This window comes from Aethalodelphis obliquidens, unplaced genomic scaffold (assembly GCF_003676395.1).
Source record: "Aethalodelphis obliquidens isolate GAN/ISIS:26980383/991018 unplaced genomic scaffold, ASM367639v1 scaffold4, whole genome shotgun sequence".
Classification (NCBI taxonomy): Eukaryota; Metazoa; Chordata; class Mammalia; order Artiodactyla; family Delphinidae; genus Aethalodelphis; species Aethalodelphis obliquidens.
Genome location: NW_020837948.1, coordinates 25,963,602 through 25,983,979, shown reverse-complemented (window position 1 = coordinate 25,983,979; position 20,378 = coordinate 25,963,602). Strand labels below are relative to the sequence as shown.

The 20,378-nt window shown below is 38.0% G+C and overlaps 1 protein-coding gene across 2 annotated transcripts in view; it reads right to left on the bottom strand.

Annotated features, from left to right (window-relative positions):
- Positions 1–20,046, bottom strand: part of DCP2 (decapping mRNA 2) — a 51,248-nt gene extending 31,202 nt beyond the window's left edge. The window contains exons 1-4 of one of the 2 annotated variants that reach the window (XM_027100139.1): positions 19,812–20,046; positions 7,731–7,882; positions 1,763–1,890; positions 1,249–1,347 (exon numbers count right to left, since the gene is read on the bottom strand). In XM_027100139.1, the coding sequence (XP_026955940.1) occupies positions 1,249–1,347; positions 1,763–1,890; positions 7,731–7,882; positions 19,812–19,864 (432 nt within the window). In that variant the 5' untranslated portion in view covers positions 19,865–20,046. The remainder of the gene's footprint in view (positions 1–1,248; positions 1,348–1,762; positions 1,891–7,730; positions 7,883–19,811) is intronic. The other variant, XM_027100145.1, reaches the window with a different exon arrangement.
- Positions 20,047–20,378: the final 332 nt, after the last annotated feature.

Here is a 20,378-nt window from a genome sequence, read left to right as displayed (position 1 = left end):
AACCTTTCAACTTCTAGGCCAGTTCTCTTTCCATTTTATCATACTTCCTCATAGCTCAACTTCTCAAATGTCAAGGACAAGGTGTAATGTTATAAATGATTAGGAACTAATAAATAAGAATACAGTATACAATATATCACAAGGTACTATACAGTTAAGGCCAAGCGAATGATAAAGACAGCAATTGCTATTAAAGTTCAGATTACTGTGGGCTACAGCTGACTGGTTACATTTTAAAATAAACAGAATTTAGGGACTTCCCTGGTGGCACAGCGGTTAAGACTCCGTGCTCTCCATGCAGGGGGCCTGGGTTCTACCCCTGGTCAGGGAACTAGATCCCACATGCAATCCGCAACTGAGAGTTCGCATGCCACAACCAAGGAGCCCAAGTGACACAACTAAGGAGCTGGCAAGCCACAACTAAGGAGCCTGCCAGCCACAACTAAGACCCGGCACAACCAAATAAATAAATAAATTTTTTTAAAAAAAACAATTTAAAGAAGAATGAACTTCCTTATTTTACAAATAAAGAAACTCAGGCCCTGTATATAGAGCTAGTTGGTGGCAGTCCTTTAGGGAAAAAGAGTAATTTGAGCTGGGTCTAGAAAGATACCTAGATAAGATTTGAATAGGCAGGAAGAAGACAGAACTTTCCAGGTAGGGAAATCACATATGCAAAAGCCTAGAGGCTGAAACAAATCAATCAAATTCAGAGACCAAAGAATTCATTCTTTTGACTAAGAATAAAGAAAAATAAATTTAGGAATGGCTAAGTTTTGTGTTGGGGGTAGGGGAGGGAGTTTCAATACTTAATTAAACTTGATCCTACAGGCAGTGGGAGGAAGCTAGAGTGGGTTTTGAGCAACAAACATAAATTTCTTAGAAAAGCCCAAATTATGCATTTGTCTGGAAGCCAAGAATATAAACATAAAACAAAGGTTATAATAGCCAAAATATTTAACCAATAACAAATCCAATTCTAAAAGGAAAGGTGGAGAAGATATCTAAAAAAAAAGTTAAATAATAGAATAAAAAATGAACAATGAAAGAAAATGGAAACAAATGAGAGAAGAATAAATGATAGATGTGGACAAATGAATCAACAGTTACATTATAAAAGATGTTACTTCATGCAGTCAAGTTCTGGAAAGAGGATTAAATGATCCAAACAAGTTAGTCTCCATGGCTAAAAAAACACACTCAAAGCATAACCACCAAATGTTACTGTTTCAAACTGCAATAACTCACCTCTCTAGCAGCACAATCATGAGGAGCTTCTTCTTTATTTACTTTTCCTTTTGGAAATCCCCAGCCTGATTTTGCTAGGTACCCCTGAACCAGTAATACCTACAAAACAATCAGAGGTAAAAATAAAACTTGCCCTCCTTTCCCATGTTCCTTTCTAAAAGCCAAAAGTGCTTTTCTCCTTACTTCAGGTAACTGTTATCACCAATAATTTTATTTGGTTGACTATCTTTCAGGAAGCTAAATATACTATTACTTTTCCTGTAAAGAAAGGTATTCTGTCCATTTTAAAGTATTTCTTCAAAAATCAAATGATTCCTTTGCAATAAGTCATGCTGCAACAAGTATAAATTATTAAGACCCAGAATGCAGATGAAATATACAAAATCTGGCCTTTTATCACTAAAAATCTAAGTATACTTTTCAAACCTCAGTTCAGAACATTATAAAAACAACATATTAGGATGAAAACAGCTGATCACCATTTCACTAAAAATCTTTTATTACTCTCACTCACATTTTCAAGTGTCTCATCAAGAATAATTGCACCATATGTTGGCACTCCCATTTTATATTCTTTCCATTCATCCAAAATTTTTTCCACATCTTCACCTTGAGGCAGCAAAAATGGACAATGACTGAAGAGTATACATTGTGTTAAGGAAGCTACTTTCTCCCTTAATACAGCTTAAGCACTTATACACATAAAGAGATCTATTTAAATCAACTGTGTATTTTACATGAAATTACTCGTATCTTCACCTCACTTAAGTTTATCCTTCTTGCTTTTGTCTTTTCACATTTGTTTTCTCTTGAACAAGCCATTGCTAACTTCTGCATTTAGCCTAGACACAAATCAAGTAAATTGTGAATACTCAAATACTCTAGCTCCCTAAGTTAACACAAATAAATTCAGGACCATGTGAACACTTCGAATAATTCTTGTTAAGTGGGTCGAATTCATCATATTAAGAGTCAACAGATACTGAAACTGACATCAAGAAATATAAGCACAGTACACATATACTGGTAAGAGCTAGGAACCATCAGAATAAGTGAAAGTGGGAATTCCCTGGTGGTCCAGTGGTTAGGACTCCGCACTTCCTGTGCAGGGAGCAGAGGATCAACCCCTGGTCGGGAACTAAGATCCCACAAGCCTTAAGGCCAAAAAAATAAATAAATAAATAAAAAGAGTAAGTGGAAGTGGCTAACTCTGGGAAGCAGAACTAGGGATGACATATTACACTGCCGAATTTCTTTACCATGTACATATATTGCTTCCATAATTTAAAACATTTTTAAGATGAAGATTTATTAAGGATTATAGAGAAAGGTAAATATGGGTTTTAAGGAAAGTATGGCCTGTTTCAAAAGAAACTGGGTATGCCTCCCCAAAACTGGGCTGAGTAAAGTAAGTTTTTTTTTTAAAGTAAATAAAACCTAAACCTGTAAAGTATATGCTCAGGCTTCCAATACTCCATGCTACCAAATGCCTCATCACTACAGCACTGTTTATTATGAAAACTGTGGGGAAAATTATAATTTATGATAGCGTTTCTCAAATGGAGGACATTCTCAAGGGTCTTCAAGTCCTCTATGAAAACTTACATATTCTGTCTTTTCATTTTTATGTTAATGTAAAGGCATGTAATATGAGCATACTTTCAATCATTTGGATGATCTCATCCATCAAGTACTACACTACTTGATTTTAGAGACCATATTGGCACTAGTACTTTAACTGCTGTGGGCTACTAAAAACAGAAAAAAAGTAATACGCAAATAGTGTATTAGGGTCAAATGATATTCCATTGTAACACAGAAAGGAAGGTGTCATAACACATAAAGAAAGGTTCTGGGAAAACTTGTAGTACAGGCACATCAAAACACCCTTAAAGACAGCATTATATTCACATTGTGACTAGTAGTTTGGTTTAAACAAAAACATCACATTAAATTCACTTTATGAAAACAAATTTTATGAGTTTTACAGCTTTGTGTTTAAAATTTTGCTTTGGTTTTATAGTTGCAGTAAGAACTAAGGTTCTCAAAGAGCTCAAAAAAGTCAACCATCTATAACAACACTGTAATTAAAAGACAGGCAGTAGATTAATCTCAATATAAACACTCCTTGCCTTTATTTAGGGAGGGGGGAAAAAAGAATAAATTATGGATATAATACTAACTATTCCATGAAGCCCTATGGTTCTACAAGAGCTTGCTAGAATTCTGGAAGCTATTTCTCAATAAAAGTCTGGCTTGAGATGTTCAGTAAAATCCCTTATGTGTTTTAAAGTCACCACAGATTTTTTTGAATCTAGTTATAAATTTAAAATAAATGGATATTTTTTCCATTAAAAATTTAACCATAGTGAAAAAAACATATGAATATACCCCAGGAATATAGGTAACTTCCAATAATTCAAAGAGGAAGACACTTATCTAGTTTTTTTTCTTTCTCTTCCTTCTCCCTACAATGTTCCTCATAACTTCAAGGTGCATCAACGTCTCTCTAATGAAGTGTTATCTCATTTTTCTACCCATTAAACAACTTCTTTAAAAAGAATAACAAAAACAAAGGTTTAGCAAAAGAAATTAAATCAACTGACATAACCTTGGAAATTATCTATACTCTTCATTTACCTACTTTTTTTCCTATCCCCAAATCACCATAAAATGAGTGAGTTGATAAACCAACCAACTACAGTTCAAGATACACTTGGAATTAATGTTGAAAAGTACTTGCTCAAGTCCACACAATTAGCAAATAACAGAACCCAATCCAAAATGACATCAATTTCCCCAATGACAACTCTTCAATCCTCTTCCATATTCAGGAGTACATAAAGTAATTCAAACAAGGGAGTGGAAAGTTTTTGAATACCATTTTTATTTAATGAGACAATGTATTTAATTTAAAAAACCCTATGACATGCTCTGAGTAATGTTAATTATCTTTCTAATTTTTACTAAAAGCACTACTTGGCTACTATTTTGCGTCTTGAATCTGGGTTACTGGGCCCTACACAATAGTTCTAAGAGAAAGAAGATCACATTGATTACATGAAGAATGTAAGAAATTTTAAGCACATATATCTACTTGTATTACATATATCCTCTTTCTTTTTTAACAATTCAGTGATTTTTTAATATACTCTTTTTATTCTAACATTTTTGCAAAAACATGAAAAATCTGCTCTAACGATAGACAATCATTTAGATGATAATCTCCATCCTTCCATTATCATAGACGATATCGATCTCCCCAAGAACAACTCATCTCACGCTCCAGGCTCAGTTCCTTGTATTCCTTGTACTTTACATCCATGCCCACTTCTGGGACCAATTCCCACAGGAACATTCTGGACCTTGCCATCAATAGAACTATTATAGTACTTTGATTAGAATAAAACATTGTGACCACAATTTTCTACGGCAGTCTTCTAATTACTCACAATATACTGTTATTCTACATCTATTTTTGACTGTCTTCCTTTCTCCATATTAGCACCCTCCTGCTTTTATTTCCTTCCCTAAACAATATGGTCCATCACTTTAATCAATGTCTTAGCAATATCCAAAATTTCTTTGCCCCACTATTCTGAATACAGCTCCCTAGTAAAACCTCAACCCAGCGTCAAGTCCAGGACAGCCATTCTGTACCCACTGCTGAGTGCTTACTGAAGAAAAATCACAAGACCATGCAAAATTAACAAAAGAGAAAACAGAGGCACAGAAAAGCCCCACTATTTGCCCAAGGTTGCACAGCTGGTAAATGGCAAAGGTGGGATGGCAACCCAAGTAATCTGGCTCCAGAGCTCATACTATTAACTTTTATTCTACATAGTCTCACCACTTCAATATCCCACAGGTATCACAAACCAACATGTCCATAACTGAGCCCATCATTCCCCACAAAATTTCTCCTCCATTATTTTTCTACAAATGGAATGGCACACCCATCCACTCAATTGTTCAAATCAGAAACCTGGATACCATCCTCGATTCCTTCTTCCACCTTTCCTCAAACATCCAAGTTAAGACAAATTTTACTCCTAAATACCACTGAAATTTAATCTTTTCTATCCACTTCTATCACAGGTTTCCATTTCTCAATCATAAATTAATGAAATAGCATCTTAACTAGGTTTCCAACCTCATGTTCCTCCAATTCACTGCCTACACTATTTCAGAGCTTCTTTCAAAACACCCCTAGAGAAATAAAGCAAATATGGCAAAAAGCTAACAATGGGTGAATACATAAAAAGGGTATAATGGCAGTTGATTGTAATATACTTAAGTTAAAATTACTGTAAGTTAAAATTTTTTCCCAAAAGTAAAGTTGTTTTTTTTTTAAATCTCCTATATTCTTTTATTACTCTTATGGATAAAGTCCAAACAAACATGGCCTACAAGACCCTTCCTCCAAAGAAAACTTTTATCTAATTCCAAATCTGGGTTGGATTAGTCTCTTCGCTATTCCTACTGAACCCTATGCTACCTTATCAAAACCTAACAGACTGCAATGTAATCATGTCCCTTTCTGTCTGTAATCTTCTTGAAGACAGCAACCAAATCTACCTTGTTCACTGCACAACGCCTGGCACAGAGGAAGCACTCAATTATTGAATGAAGTCTACCACACTAGCAATAAAAGTTTTTTCCTCCATATAAATGAATTAAAAGAAACTTAACTAGAACAGAGGCTTTTTTTTTTAATAACAAGGAAAGTTTTTAAAACTCATGTGCATACACACACAAAATCTTACCCAGAACCCCGAAGTATGTATAGTTGCTCTGGTAGAACCCTAAGTCTATGAAAACAGACCAAAACCGCAGAAGACAACTTTCCTGTTTTAATCATGTTTATAGCTCCTTAAAAGCAAAGTCTTCTATGATTTCTTCATAAAACCTGCTACCGAGACTTTAACAAAGACAGTGCTCAGTGGTACTTCTATTCCCCTTTGATTTTTTCATTTACTTCTCCATATTTAATCTGTCAAACAGCTTGAGCATTTCTGCCACTGAAATTTGTCTCTTCTGTCTTTTCTTTGTAGTCCCTCTACTATGGTTCAGGACCTTACTGCTCCATATCTCAAGTATTTAACAGTCCTTGTGGTTCAACCTGTCCTGCCAAGTAAGTTTTTTTGAATACCATTTTCAAATGGTCTGAGTAATATTCTTAACTTAGCCTTGCTCAAAAACTTTCAATGGTTAACAGTAATGCAGAATAAACAGAGTTTCATCCATTTTCTACAGAGCCCTAAGGGGTTCCTTATTTCATACAGCTCAAGAAAAAGCACAGGGAGCTGAGTATGAGGGTTATTTTAGGTCACCTATCCCTACTCCAACTCTACTCCAACTAGCATAGTACAGTGAACTTGCGGGTACAATTGCATCTGAGCACATGATTTATGGTTAAAAACAATGACCTAGAGAATAAAAATCAAAGCAGTTTGGCTCAGGATTTAAAACCCCACAAATTCCCCCTATACAACTTCCATCCATACCCCCTCTTGTATCCCTGTAAGAAACTCAATGCAAAACAATTTACTTCCCAAAATATCTCTTATCCTTTCCAACTCTCCAATTTTGCTCAGTCCCTTTTCTTTACCTGCAACATATTCCCCACTCCAGCCTGTTTAGAAAATTCTATATTCCCTTAAAAATATAGCTTTGCCTAAAATCTTTCCACCTTTTGCCAAATTCTAAAAACACTTAGTATAAGAAACATTAGCAATTCATCAATTTTTTTTGCCTTGTGACATAGCTTCTTTTATAATCTTAAATATTCATGTCAATCTTATAATTAATAAATGATGAAAAGTTTCTATTTTATTTGTAAATAGGGAGGAACAAAAGTTTCTCTAAAGGCAAGGACTTCTTTGAATTTGCCATAGACCCAAAAACTGCTTTGAAAACAGCAAGTACTCAATAATTATTTAAGAATTTCTATCCCAGAAAGGTAGTAATCTGAATAAAGATCATCCAGTTAAGTGCAAAAGCAAGGGAAATGTAAAAAACAGATCAGTTCTAGAAATAGGCTAGCTACATATGGAAAAAAAAGAAAATCAAATTTAATTCTAATGAACACTGCACATTTTAGGGGGTCCTCCACATAAAAATAAGAATACAGTTGGCCCCCCAGTATCCAGATGTAGGACCCGCAGATACCGAGGGCTGACCATACTTTGCCATTTTACAGTCTAAGGAACTTGAGCATCCATGGATTTTCGTATCCTGCGGGAAGGGGGGTGGTCCTGGAACCATCCCCATAAACCAAGGTACAACTGTACTATCAAACTGTGCCTACCATAATCAGGCACAAACCATATATATATGTTTTACATTTTTGACAATTTTTAGAAATCAAGTATGTTTTATCTAAAAGGTTATAAATCTCAACGACAAGCAAAAGAAAATTTGTGCTAAAATACCTTATTAATAAGAATGAAAGACATTCATTATAGTAATAAAAAGGATATCAGCTTTAGCAAAGTCTCTTATCCCACACTGAGGTAATCCTGGTGTGTTCTGCATGTAGAAATCCAAGTAAAACCAATGGGCAAGTTCAATCTGAAAACACACTCGGATAGCATTGTCTCTTTCCTCGCTGGGAATATGCAAAATAAATCGGCTGTCAAAAACAAAAAACATACAAAAATTACATTTACAAACCATAACAATTTATTTTAACCTTTTTAATTGCTTCACTCCTGACCCACCAACATAGAAAAGGGACCCAGAGCAGTACTGATCAAGGAAGCAAAACTGGCAGGAAATTACTACAGGGAAGATGAGTCTTTAAAAAAAATAATAAATAAGAGATATCACATATATCTCATTCATAACAGAATTTTTTTAAGAGGCCATCTACCCTCTGTTCACAAGTACAGAGATAAACTTAAGAGCTCTCTAACAATAAATTAAAGGTGAGCAAGAAAACAAACTTCACTAGGATTCCCTCCCATGCCTGGTAACATTTTCAAAGAATATATGCAAATATATTCATATACTCAAATAGAAAAGATGTTAGCTGCTTAATCTTCATATTTAAAGTATTACAAAAAAAATTAAAGAAATCATTAATAGACCAGATTTCCCAAAAAGCTCATCTGAAGAACCTGAGTTCAAAATAACTTTCAAATACACTCACTTTTAAAAAAACCTAAATTGTCTTTTCCAAGTACATTCAGAGGGAGGAAGGGACATTTATTTTAATACGTAGTATAAGTGTGCACTATATTAAATACACATATGTATATATATGATTAAGATAATTAACCCCTTTTTTATGCAACAAGTCAAAATTTATGTGATCTACAGGACTCATTAAGCAACCACCATTAAAGCTTCTTCCACGCTTAGCATTTTTGTAATCTTTTTTTCTAGCGACCTTTAGAGATAGACTGAACTACATAAAAGAAATCCACTGGTTTTTAGAGTCATTTTCTAAAATTAAAAATAGCATCACCCAGTCTGATCACTTACACTATTCACTAGCTGTGGTGCTAAATGTTCTTTGTTGTTTTCAAGTTTCAAATCAAACCTCAAAAAAAAAATGCTTTTAAATTATAAAAATAATGTAGCATTCCAATAGGGGATTGAATAAGTAAATGTTAAGACAAATGTATGTACAATAATCTACAATTCAATATAGAAAAACAATGGGGAAAGGAGCTTAAAACTGCATCTACACTAAAACCAAGACATGTAACATGCAACATTAATGGCATAATGTAAGATATAAAAATCTGAGCTCTTCCATACGGCATTCAAGATCCAGTGCCTGCTCACCTGCACAGCCTCTATCACTCTGTAAGGTTCTTTATACCCAGTGATACCTAATTCTTAGTAATGTCCTAAATTGCCATCCATATACTATATGTATTCCCTTCTCTTGTCCATCTAGCAAACTTATAACTCATCCCTCATGACTTAACACTGTATCTCCTATATAGGTATATCAGACTCCTCTGAACAGATTTATAAACTCTTTCAACTCCTCCATTATAGTAATTATCTAATTTTTACTATTACTGTCTATAAACTCTTCCAAATTACTTCACTGAGATCTTTGTATACTTTTATTCCCATAGTCTAGCAAATTGTCTCATATACTTACAGTGACATACTGATAGTTACAATTTATCTTTGAAAGGTAAGATGGAGTAAGCACCCTCCACTCTGTCCTTCCCATAAAACGTATAAAACCTGGACAAAATACATGGAGCAGCTGTTTGAGGACTATGAAAAGTAAACAGCAGGAGAAAGATTGGGGAAGATGACAAATATTCAAATTTACCATTTTTCACCCTCCAATATCCCCTAGCTGGATTGGGGGTTAGAAGTGACCTCCAAAAGCCCTCAAGGATCAAGAAAGGAATCTGTTAACACTCAGAGACAGTTAGGGGAAATTTCTCCTCTCTTTTCTCCATTCTCTCATGCCCCAGAGCCCAAGCAATGCCACACTGGTTAGACTTGGCAGCAACAGTGGCTGTAACAGGGATCCACAGAGACTAAAACTTTGATGGACGGGAACCTTCCTCTCCGATAGCAAGAGGTGGGAGGTCCCAAGAGATTAGAGCCAACATCCATTGCTTATTTTACTTCTAACCTCCAGCTGCTTGGTCCCAGGCATGAGCAGAGTCACATGAAATGTGTGGTAGAGCATCTTTCCATTTTTGCCATTTTTCAATATTCAATTTCCTCAAAAAGGGGAGCCAAGAAGTACCAGGGGGATAGCAGAAAAGGAGCAGCTCAGGAAAATGGTCCCACGAAATTGTTTATGAACTCTGAGGCTCAACCCCAAACTGCACAAACTTGGATTAGAATACAAACAGCATACCACACACTTTGTGAGCTGAACGACGTATGAGACAGACCACTGCCCAAGTCTCAGACTAGCCAGTAGACGATACACAAAGACAAAAAGCACTGCAAAAACTAGCCTTCTTTTATCTGATTTTATTTAACTTACACCAAGTCTCAAAAAAAACACCTGTCTGCTATATCTTATTTTCTCAGTTTGGGACATTTTCTATTGATTTCCATTATGGAAGTTGAAGAATTAACTCCAGTCCTCCCACTCTCATTCTACACACCATTCTCATCTCTACATCTTCCGAACAAAATGGTATCTTAGTTTGGTTAGTGTGTTAACTACAGCACTATTGACACCTGGAACTGATAATTGTATGTTGAGAGCAGCTGTCCTGTGTGCTGTAGGTGTTTAGCACCATCCGTAGCCTCTGCTTATTAGATGTCAATAGCACTCTCCAGTAAAGCTGTGACAACCAAAAAGATCTCCAGACACTGCCAAAGTTCCCTGAGGGGAGCAAAATCACTCGCAGTTGATAACCGCCGGGTTAGATCAAAAATTCAGTCTTGAGCTTCCCTGGTGGCGCAGTGGTTGAGAATCCGCCTGCCGATGCAGGGGACACGGGTTCGTGCCCCGGTCTGGGAGGATCCCACATGCCGCAGAGCGGCTGGGCCTGTGAGCCATGGCTGCTGAGCCTGCGCGTCCGGAGCCTGTGCTCCGCAACGGGAGAGGCCACAACAGTGAGAGGCCCGCGTACCGCAAAAAAAAGAAAAAAAAGAAAAATTCAGTCTTTACATTACTATGACTCTGCAAACTTAATTCAAGACTAAGCCATGTGACAAGCTACGATTGTTTTCCCTTTAAAGCACAACCTTTTATTCTCCCACTAATTAATAAATGTCTTATTGTCTTTGCTTTGTTTTCTCTATACTTGTCACTAACTCAATCTTCCACTAGTTTCCTAAATTTTTTTTCTCAAGATGTTAATTCAGACACATCCATTTCATCTTGAAGACTATCCCTGAGCCTTCTGATCTGTTCCAGTCTGGAGTGGTTGTCACTTCACATAACACACATCTGTCATTCTATGCTATCCTTTCACTAGCATCCTATAGTTCCCAATGCCTCCATCCTGTATTTTTTTTTTATAAATTTATTTTATTTATTTATTTTTGGCTACACTGGGTCTTCGTTGCTGTGCACAGGCTTTCTCTAGTTGCAGCAAGCAGGGGCTACTCTTTGTTGCGGTGTGCTGTCTTCTCATTGCGGTGGCTTCTCTTGCGTGCAGAGCACGGGCTCTAGGTGCGCAGGCTTCAGTAGTTGTGGCACGCTGACTCAGTAGTTGTGGCACACGGGCTTAGTTGCTCCACGGCATGTGAGTTCTTCCCCGGACCAGGGCTCGATCCTGTGTCCCCTGCATTGGCAGGTGGATTCTTAACCACTGTGCCACCAGGGAAGCCCCATCCTGTATTTAGATCTATTTCTTATATCCTGTCTTCCTCCTAATTAATGTACTTCCTATTTTTACGAAGTACATCCTCCCATGCCTTCTGGAAAAAGGATGCAGGGGAGATTAATATTAAGACATGGTGAATTTGAGAATATTTTTATCCTCACTCTTGACACTTTGGCTAGGTAAAGAATTCCAGGTTGGAAATCATTTTCCTTCAGAATCCTGAAGACAGTGCCCACTCCTGCCAGCCTATAATTTTGATGTGAAGACTGAAGCCACTCAGATTCCTTTGCCCAACCTGTTTTTTCAGACTGGAAGCTTCCAGGTTCTTCCTTCTATCCTCAATGTTCTGAAATTTCCCAGTTGTCTATTATTCATCCACTGATTCACCCATTCAATGGACTTTACCTATTTAGAAACTCATCTCCTTCAGTACTAAAGGACCTCATGGACTGATCCTTTGATTCTTCACTTTTCTCTGATATTTCCTATCTCTAATTTCTCAAGCCCCCTTACTTTTGGGAAACAGTCTCTTGCAAGCCATCTATTGAGGTTTTTGTTTCTACTCTCATATTTAAAATTCCAAAGGCTATTTTTGTTTAAACTATGCTTTCACAGATAATTCTGTTATTCCATGACTGTAAAAACCTATCTAAGGAGATCAATGTAGTTTTGAGGGGGTTTTTTGTTTTAAAGTTTTCTTCTATCTACATAGTTTGATTCTTTTCAGTTGCTTTTTTGTTGTTGTTAGTTTTATGCTCTACTTTTTGTGTTAAGAGGCCTATTTCAGATGTTCGTATTTAATGTGATAGACCACAAAGCTAATTAGGAAGGTTGTCAAACTATGAGGCACCACTTAAGGTGATCAGGCTGAGCCATTTAATCAAGGAACCTCCAATGTTAGTATCTTTAGGTGTTTCCTCGTGGGCTAGTCTGATCATCTAGACAAGAACCTTCCAATCTCCTATCTGGAGGATAAAGCCCAGGCTGCCACATTCTGGGAGCTGAGCAGGGGAAGAAGGATGGTTTTCAATATGTATACAGGATGCATAAACTCACTTCTGCCACTTTTCAACATTCTCTAATTCTGAAGTAGGCTGACTACTACAGTAGTCTTTCACTCTATCAGGTCTGCGAAGTCATATGCCACTTTCCCTTCTGCTGTACGGTTTCCAAGTTTTGTTGCTCATCTCTTCACCCAATCTTCCTTTACTTGTGGGTTATGCATTTAAAATTGTCAAACTTTACTCTTTTTGTGGAGTAGATGTTTGTGTTCAGTCTACTATCTTTAACTAGAAATTTGCATTTCAGACTTCCCTGGTGGTGCAGTGGTTAAGAATCCACCTGCCAATGCAGGGGACACGGGTTCGAGCCCTGGTCCAGGAAGATCCCACATGCCGTGGAGCAACTAAGCCCATGCACTACAACTACTGAGCCTGCGCTCTAGAGCCCGTGAGCCACAACTACTGAGCCTGAGTGACACAACTACTGAAGCCCACGTGCCTAGAGCCTGTGCTCCACAACAAGAGAAGCCACTGAAATGAGAAGCCCGCGCACTGCAACGAAGAGTAGCCCCCACTGGCCGCAACTAGAGAAAGCCCATGTGCAGCAACTAACACCCAACCCAGCCAAAAATAAATTAAATAAATAAATAAATATTTTTTTAAATTTGCATTTCAACAAATTTCTAGAGGATACTAACCACAATCTAAAATGGGGTAAGAAAATGCCTAAAACAGAGAAATCCAATCCCATTCCCATCCCAATCCAGAAAAGCCCCAAATGAAGAAAGCTAAGCTGGAAGATGAGAATAAGAAATAAAACTTTTAGAAAAGGGTAACAGAGAGGTCTATTTATGTAACAGGAGAACATCCACTCTTCTTTCATTCCTCTGACAGTCAGGAGTTTCTCCTACAAAAGCTGGGGGAAGGAGGAACAACAGCCAAGGCCCTTTTCTAACTTTAGCAGACAGGTTTGAGTGTTGGCACCCCAAAGCAAAACTCCTACACATTGGTATTCAAGGGTCTCCCAGAATAAAAGTCAGCTCCCTATCTACTCTCATAAAGAAGCCTATCAACAAGTAAGTCCCTCTACAGCCTCATCTTAAATATGAAACAGCAACCAAAAATCACCCAATGTCTAAGGAAAATCTAAATGACAAAGAAAAAATTAAACACATTAAAAAACTGGTTGTGAAGAAAAGACAGTGTTGAGGATATCTCCTGGAACCTTGGTACTGAAAGTGTGGACCCTGGACCACCTGGAAACAACTGTGAGAAGAAAAAGAGACATTTCAGTCATATACGGACTCAGAAAGTTTACTCTCTAATGACCCCCTCAAAGGAAATTACTTTAGAATGTACACCAGCAAAACAAGAATGAAAGCCAAGAAAGCATAAAACAGGATTCAAGAAAGAAGAGATACAACCTGGGAGAGCTGGGAAAGGGAATTCTCGTGTGCCAGTTGTTTGGCAAGACTAAGAAGCAACCAGTCCAGATTAGACTAAGAGAGTGGAGATCTCCAAGACGGCATTCTCCAGGAAAAGAGAATTCTGTAGAACAGTAGATACTAGTATGATTGAGGGTAAGACCAAGGATATAATAAAGGAGCAGGGACTTCCCTGGTGGTGCAGTGGTTAAGAATCCACCTGCCAATGCAGGGGACACGGGTTCGAGCCCTGGTCCAGGGAATATCCCACATGCCACAGAGCAACTAAACCCGTGTGCCACAACTACTGAGCCTGCGCTCTAGAGCCCGTGAGCCACAACTACTGAGCCTGCGCACCTAGAGCCCATGCTCTGCAACAAGAAAATCCACCGCAATGAGAAGACCGCGCACCACAACAAACAGTAGCCCCGCCCGCCGCAACTAGAGAAAGCGCGCACACAGCAACAAAGACCCAACACAGCCAAAAATAAAAAAATAAATTAAAAACTTTAAAAAATAAAAAAACAATCTTTAAAAAAATAAATAAAAAACAAAGGAGCAGATGGGGGGTGATGGTGGACGGCAGCAAGAAACTTTGGGCATGTTGGGGGAGAAGGGTAAATATACAAGAGAATCACAGTCCAAACATGAAGCAAAAAAGCCAAAATTAGAACAAAAGGGGAAAAAATTATTTCAAGAATAGCTAGAAGGAATCAGGGAATAATGAACAAAGCATATGCTTCCTTCTCCAAAAGAAAAAATCAAACTATTATTTTGAGCAATTTGTAGAATGTAAGAAAAGAGAATTCATTAGGACATTCATTCTCTTTCAAGATTCTTACAAAAGGATCTTGACTATGGCCAGATGGAAAACAAACAAAATCCTAACCATTGTATACTTGTCTCTACTGTGAAAAATATTTACAAAGTAATACTGTATAACAAATGCCATTATTATTATTCAGCTTTTGCAATCAACCAGCAGCAAAATGTATAAGATTTCATAAGGTTACAAAATGTAACGTAAATACTATCAATCTTAATTTCTATTTTAAGTTCACCTGGATAGAAACTGAGGGCATGGGTAAGAAACGGAAGAAATGATGGGACACTAAGTGCCTCACCTTATCAAATACAGACTCAAGAGACACTGAAGTCCGTAAAACAGAAATACAACTTTAAGTATATTAAAGTCACGAAGGTAACCGATGGAACGATTTAAAATAGTGATATAACTGTATTGGAAGTAGGACAAGGGCAACAGTAAGTGTAAACTAAACCATCACTTAATAATCTACCAAGATACACTAAATCCTCAATCTAATATCTAAAGTTGATAGCAACTGGTGCAAGTATACTTTAAAATATTGAAATATCCACCAGAAGAACTGAACACAAAACAGGTAAAAGTCTGGAGAGCAGAACTGGGATAAAAGGGGTAGGGCAAGAGACTGTTGCTTTTCATTTTATAAATTCATCTGTACTGCTTGATTTTTTTTTAAACCTTACAGATGAGTACATTTTTTAATACTGAAAGGCTAACTTCTTTAAGAAACTTTGTAAGAAATAGGAAATTTTGATACAGGAAAATTAAACTTCAACGCTTTCATTCTGTGAATGTTTTTGATCTGTTTTAAAGATTTAAAAGTGTTTGTATATACATACATATGTATATTTTAATAGCTAAAATAAAATGCTTTCCACAATATTTTGTTATGGGAAAAGTTTCTCCACCTAACAAAAATGTCACCTTTCCAATGTTCCCACAGATAGACAAAGCATTAGCACAAGGACTACAATTAATACAAAAATGTTTCCAGTGAACTGAACACTAAGATAGCAAGCTGAAGATAAACACAAATTATTTAATTAACCTATACGATCACCAAAATAGCAGCAACATTAGTTGCTAGAAAATACCTTTCTCCTTTTAACACTGGAGTGGCTTTACAATTTAATTTTAACGGGGCTTATAAAAAACTCCAAACACTTCTTTAAGAGAAATAACTTACCAAACTGCAGTTTTCAGTTTTTACTTTAAAAACATGCTTTCCAAATCTTTAATAAGATTATTTAAATGGTACTGGAAAACTATGTATTTTACTTTTAATGTCAAAAATCATGGCGCACCAAAGGCAAATATCACCATAAAATTGTGCTGATTTACTTTTTTACATACACATACATGTTTTATTATAAAGTAGTTTTGGTTCACTAAAGCATTTTAGACCAGAGTCTTCCTTTCCTCTCCTCCAATTCCATTTCACCCAGAAGTCACCAGTTTTATCAGTTTGGTGTATATATTACTTTCAGACTTCTCCTGTGCACGCACACAAACATACATATACAAAACATTTTAAAATTTGTTTTAACAAAGGGCATAAAATGACTAGTTATTACCCTCAGTAGTATATTGTGTACATTTTCAAGACACAAACATTTTCCTTCAGTTTACTGTTTGCTAACTGCCTGGGGAATTTCTAATGGCTGCACAGTATTCCTGTAAATGAAATGTCCCATATTTAACCACCTGAAAAATAACATTTCATGTCTTAGGTTATAAGCTGTCTCATGGTTATAAAGTCACATCTTGAAAATTTAAGTCTCTTGCTCTAATGTTTCACATAAAAATCACTCTCAAATTTTACATTCCTCCAAAACATATTAATATATGGTCAATAACTGACATAGACAAGATTAGCAGGACTATGTAATTTATCAAAAATCAAAATAACACAAAGCAAAAAAACCCTTACAGGTACTGATCATAAGTAAAACTGGAGAAAATATAAAGGGAGTAAAAACAAGAGTCAAGACCAAACTTATAAATCAGCAGGTACTTAGAAAAGAAGTATAGGACTTCCCCGGTGGCGCAGTGGTTAAGAACCCATCTGCCAATACAGGGGACACGGGTTCAAGCCCTGATCCAGGAAGATCACACATGCCACGGAGCAACTAAGACCACGCACCGCAACTACTGAGCCTGTGCTCTAGAGCCCGCGAGCCACAACTACTGAAGCCCATGCTCCGCAACAAGAGAAGCCTGCACACTGCAATGAAGAGTAGCCCCCGCTCACCGCAACTAGAGAAAGCCTGGGCGCAGAAACAAAGACCCAGCACAGCCATACATACATACATAAAATTTTTTTTAATCTTTAAATTAATCAACAAAGATATTATAAATATTAACTTGAAAATGGTATTACTTTTAAAACCTCAAGTTTTAAGAAATGGTTATTTGGTTTTAAAACGGAGCAGGAGCCTTCCTGGGAAAAGACATTCCCACCCCCTATCAGTCACCTCTTATTCAGAGAAAAGTTTTAGCCTCCTAGACTAAATTTGGTTCAGAAAAGCAAGAAAATGCAGAAACAAAGGAAAGCAGTCTAGCATGACAAAGTAATAATGGCTTAGCCATAAAACAAAGTCAAGGACCTTTAGTTCCTCCTCAAGGCCTATAGATAATATCCTGAGCCATATCCCACAGTTGTTTTGCAGAAACTAAAACCCCCAGCAGCTGGAAGAAGTCAACTGCATATGCTAACCACCAGCAAGCAGACCTCAGACCCTTGAAACCAGGTTGATAATTTGAGATTCCTAAAATGCCACCCTGCTACCTCACCACCAACCTATCAGAAGGATGTCCACGAGCTGATTACTCACCCTGGACCCTTTCCCTCATCTTGCCTTTAAAAATCCTTCCCTGAAAGCCACTGGGGAGTTTGTCTTTTGAGCATGAACTGTCCATTCTTCCTTGCATGGCCCAGCAATAAATGCAGTACTTCCCTTCAACCACAAACAGTGGCAGTATAGGCTTTTCTGCACCTCAGGGGAGCAGACCCAAGTTTGGTTTGGTAACAGTTTCACTGTTAGTTTAACAAGTAGCTAGCCCTAATTTTTAAAAACATCATTCTTACAGAGCCAAAACACAGTAATTACAAAAAATTTTCTTAAAGGAAAAAAAGAAATTTTTCTCTATTCCAAAAAATTTGTATAAAATAGTTTAAATACACTAACTAGAAAAACAAGTAAGAATCTTTATTTAACACAACAGATGTTTAACATGAAGTCTACAAAACACAACACCATTATTTTTAAGTATGATTACACACATAAAATCAACCACCTTCATAATGGTGATCTGACTTCTTTAAATAATGTAATCCTCCATAATATACAAAATAAACCCAATACTAATGGGACAATTAGTTTAGATGCCTGAAAAAGTATAAGATTACCCATCTTTTCTAAATCACCTTATCCCTATTAATTCATACATAAACTATTGCTCACCTTTCCAAATACTACTCATATTTAATTTTTCTAACGATAAAATGTACATCCTCTAAAAAATCTTGGAAACATGAATAAGAAAATAAAAATCATAATCCCACATCTGGTATATGTTCTTCCACTCATTTACCTAAGACAGACATCAAACCTCTTTAAGAAAAATGATCATAGAAAATGAGGGCCTTTTAAGTGGTTCATTCGAGTCTATCATATTCCAAAAGTTATAATCATACCATCACTAAAGAAATACAGTGACGTTAATTCTCAGTGGTTGCAGAATTAGTCTATCTACTTATCTACATGTACTTTTTTTGTGTGAGGATATAACATTAGACTTGACTTTCTATTTCATCCACCTGCGTAGGAAAAAAAGCAGACATTAAAAAGGCCCAGATCTTAAATCTTGATTTTCTAAATTAAGATGAATGTGACCTTGTGTAAATTACAACCTGAGTCTGTCAGATGAAAATGGAAAAAACTGCACCTACCAAATAGGGTGGTTTCGAGGATTAAATGATACATGTGAAGAGAGTAGCCAGTGCCTGCCTGGCACTCAGTAATAACTCCACAAGTATTAGTTCTTCCTTTACCATTAAAAGAGGCGTGAATGCGACACAACTACTAAAAGTCAGACTTTTAGACATAAATACGTGAAATGTGTTTGTTTTAATCAGAGCTTTCACTCATTTGTAATTAAAATTACTTCACAACCCACTTACACCGACGACAACTCAGGGTATTACTGCACCAAAATGAGTTCCGTTTCTTGAAGTAAAATTTTAAGGCCATTTTACACTTGCTTGGCTATTTGAAATCATAGCCAACAAGAGAGAAGAACTCAGGAAATTTCTCTTGTAAAAGTACTCCATGAGTTAAAACCCAGCGGTTGAGAATTTCCTTTAAGAAGGATAATTAAGAGATTGGAGGGGGTGGGGGGAAGGAACTCCAGACTTATTTTCCCACTTCCAATGATAAGTTTGAGGATAAACAAAAGAATAATTCTTTACAGCAATTTACAGAGAACGCCACGGACCCATAAGAATACTCCGGGGGAATGGTAAATTTGAAAATTGCTCCCTGCAATTTTCCGAGAACCTGGGATTGTCCGAGAACCTGGGATTCTAAGACTTAAAAACCTTGGGGTCTTTCAACAGAATTGGGGAAATGAGATGGAGGGAGGAGGGGGTAAAACGGTCTGTGAAAGCCAGAGAGCCAGAAAAAGCAATGGGAGGGGGGAGGGGCTGCCCCCAAAATGCCAAAGATCCAGGCTTTGGCGAAGCGGCTTCGCTTGCGGGGAAATCAAAGTAGTTGGGGAACTAAGAAAATGAGGAAATTCCAGCGCTGCGCGAGGAGGAATGGAGGGGGGCGTGAGAAACAGGGAAGCTGCGGCGGAAGAAGAGGGGTGGTGTCGTCCGAGATAAGGGTCGAGGGGGAAAGGGAGCAGCGGCGGGACCGGAAAGCCCGGACAAGGATGTGAGCCGGAGGAGGAGACGCGGAGGCGTCCGGGGTCGCCGAAACTTAGAGAAAGAGTAGGGGACGACAAGGGGCCGGAGCAGCGCGGGGCGCCCCAGTACCTGCAGAGATCGTCCAGGACGCTGCAGGGAATCTCCACCCGTTTAGTCTCCATGATGAGGACCCACAGCAGGAGCAGTGCATCCCGGCTCCGCGCGGCCGGGGACCGAGGGTACGGCACGGAGAGCAGGCGGCGGCGGTAACGGCAACGGCGGCGGCAGCGGCTCCGACGAAAACGAGAGGGGGAAGGGGCGGGACCCGCTCACTTCCGCCCGGCTCCCTCAGCCTGGGACCCCGAGGCTGGGCCGCGGAGCGGGGGCGGAGCTCCTGGAGCCACGCCCCTGCTCTGCTTGAAAGGGCCAATGGGAAGCTGGAGAACCGGCAGGCTGAGCAAGCTAAGCCAATGAGACGTTTGTTTATTGGTCCGTCGGCTCCAATCCGTCTTCAAGCTATTCAGTTGCTACTCAGAAAACCAACTTCCCGCCGCCTTGGACTGGGCCTGGAGGTAGATAGACGCATGCGCACTATGCCTCCTTCGCACTAGTAGGAAGTCTGGAGGGCTCACGTCTTCCCACTAGATCCCAAGACCAATATCCAGGACTTCGACGTGGTCTGCACCGCCGCTCCGT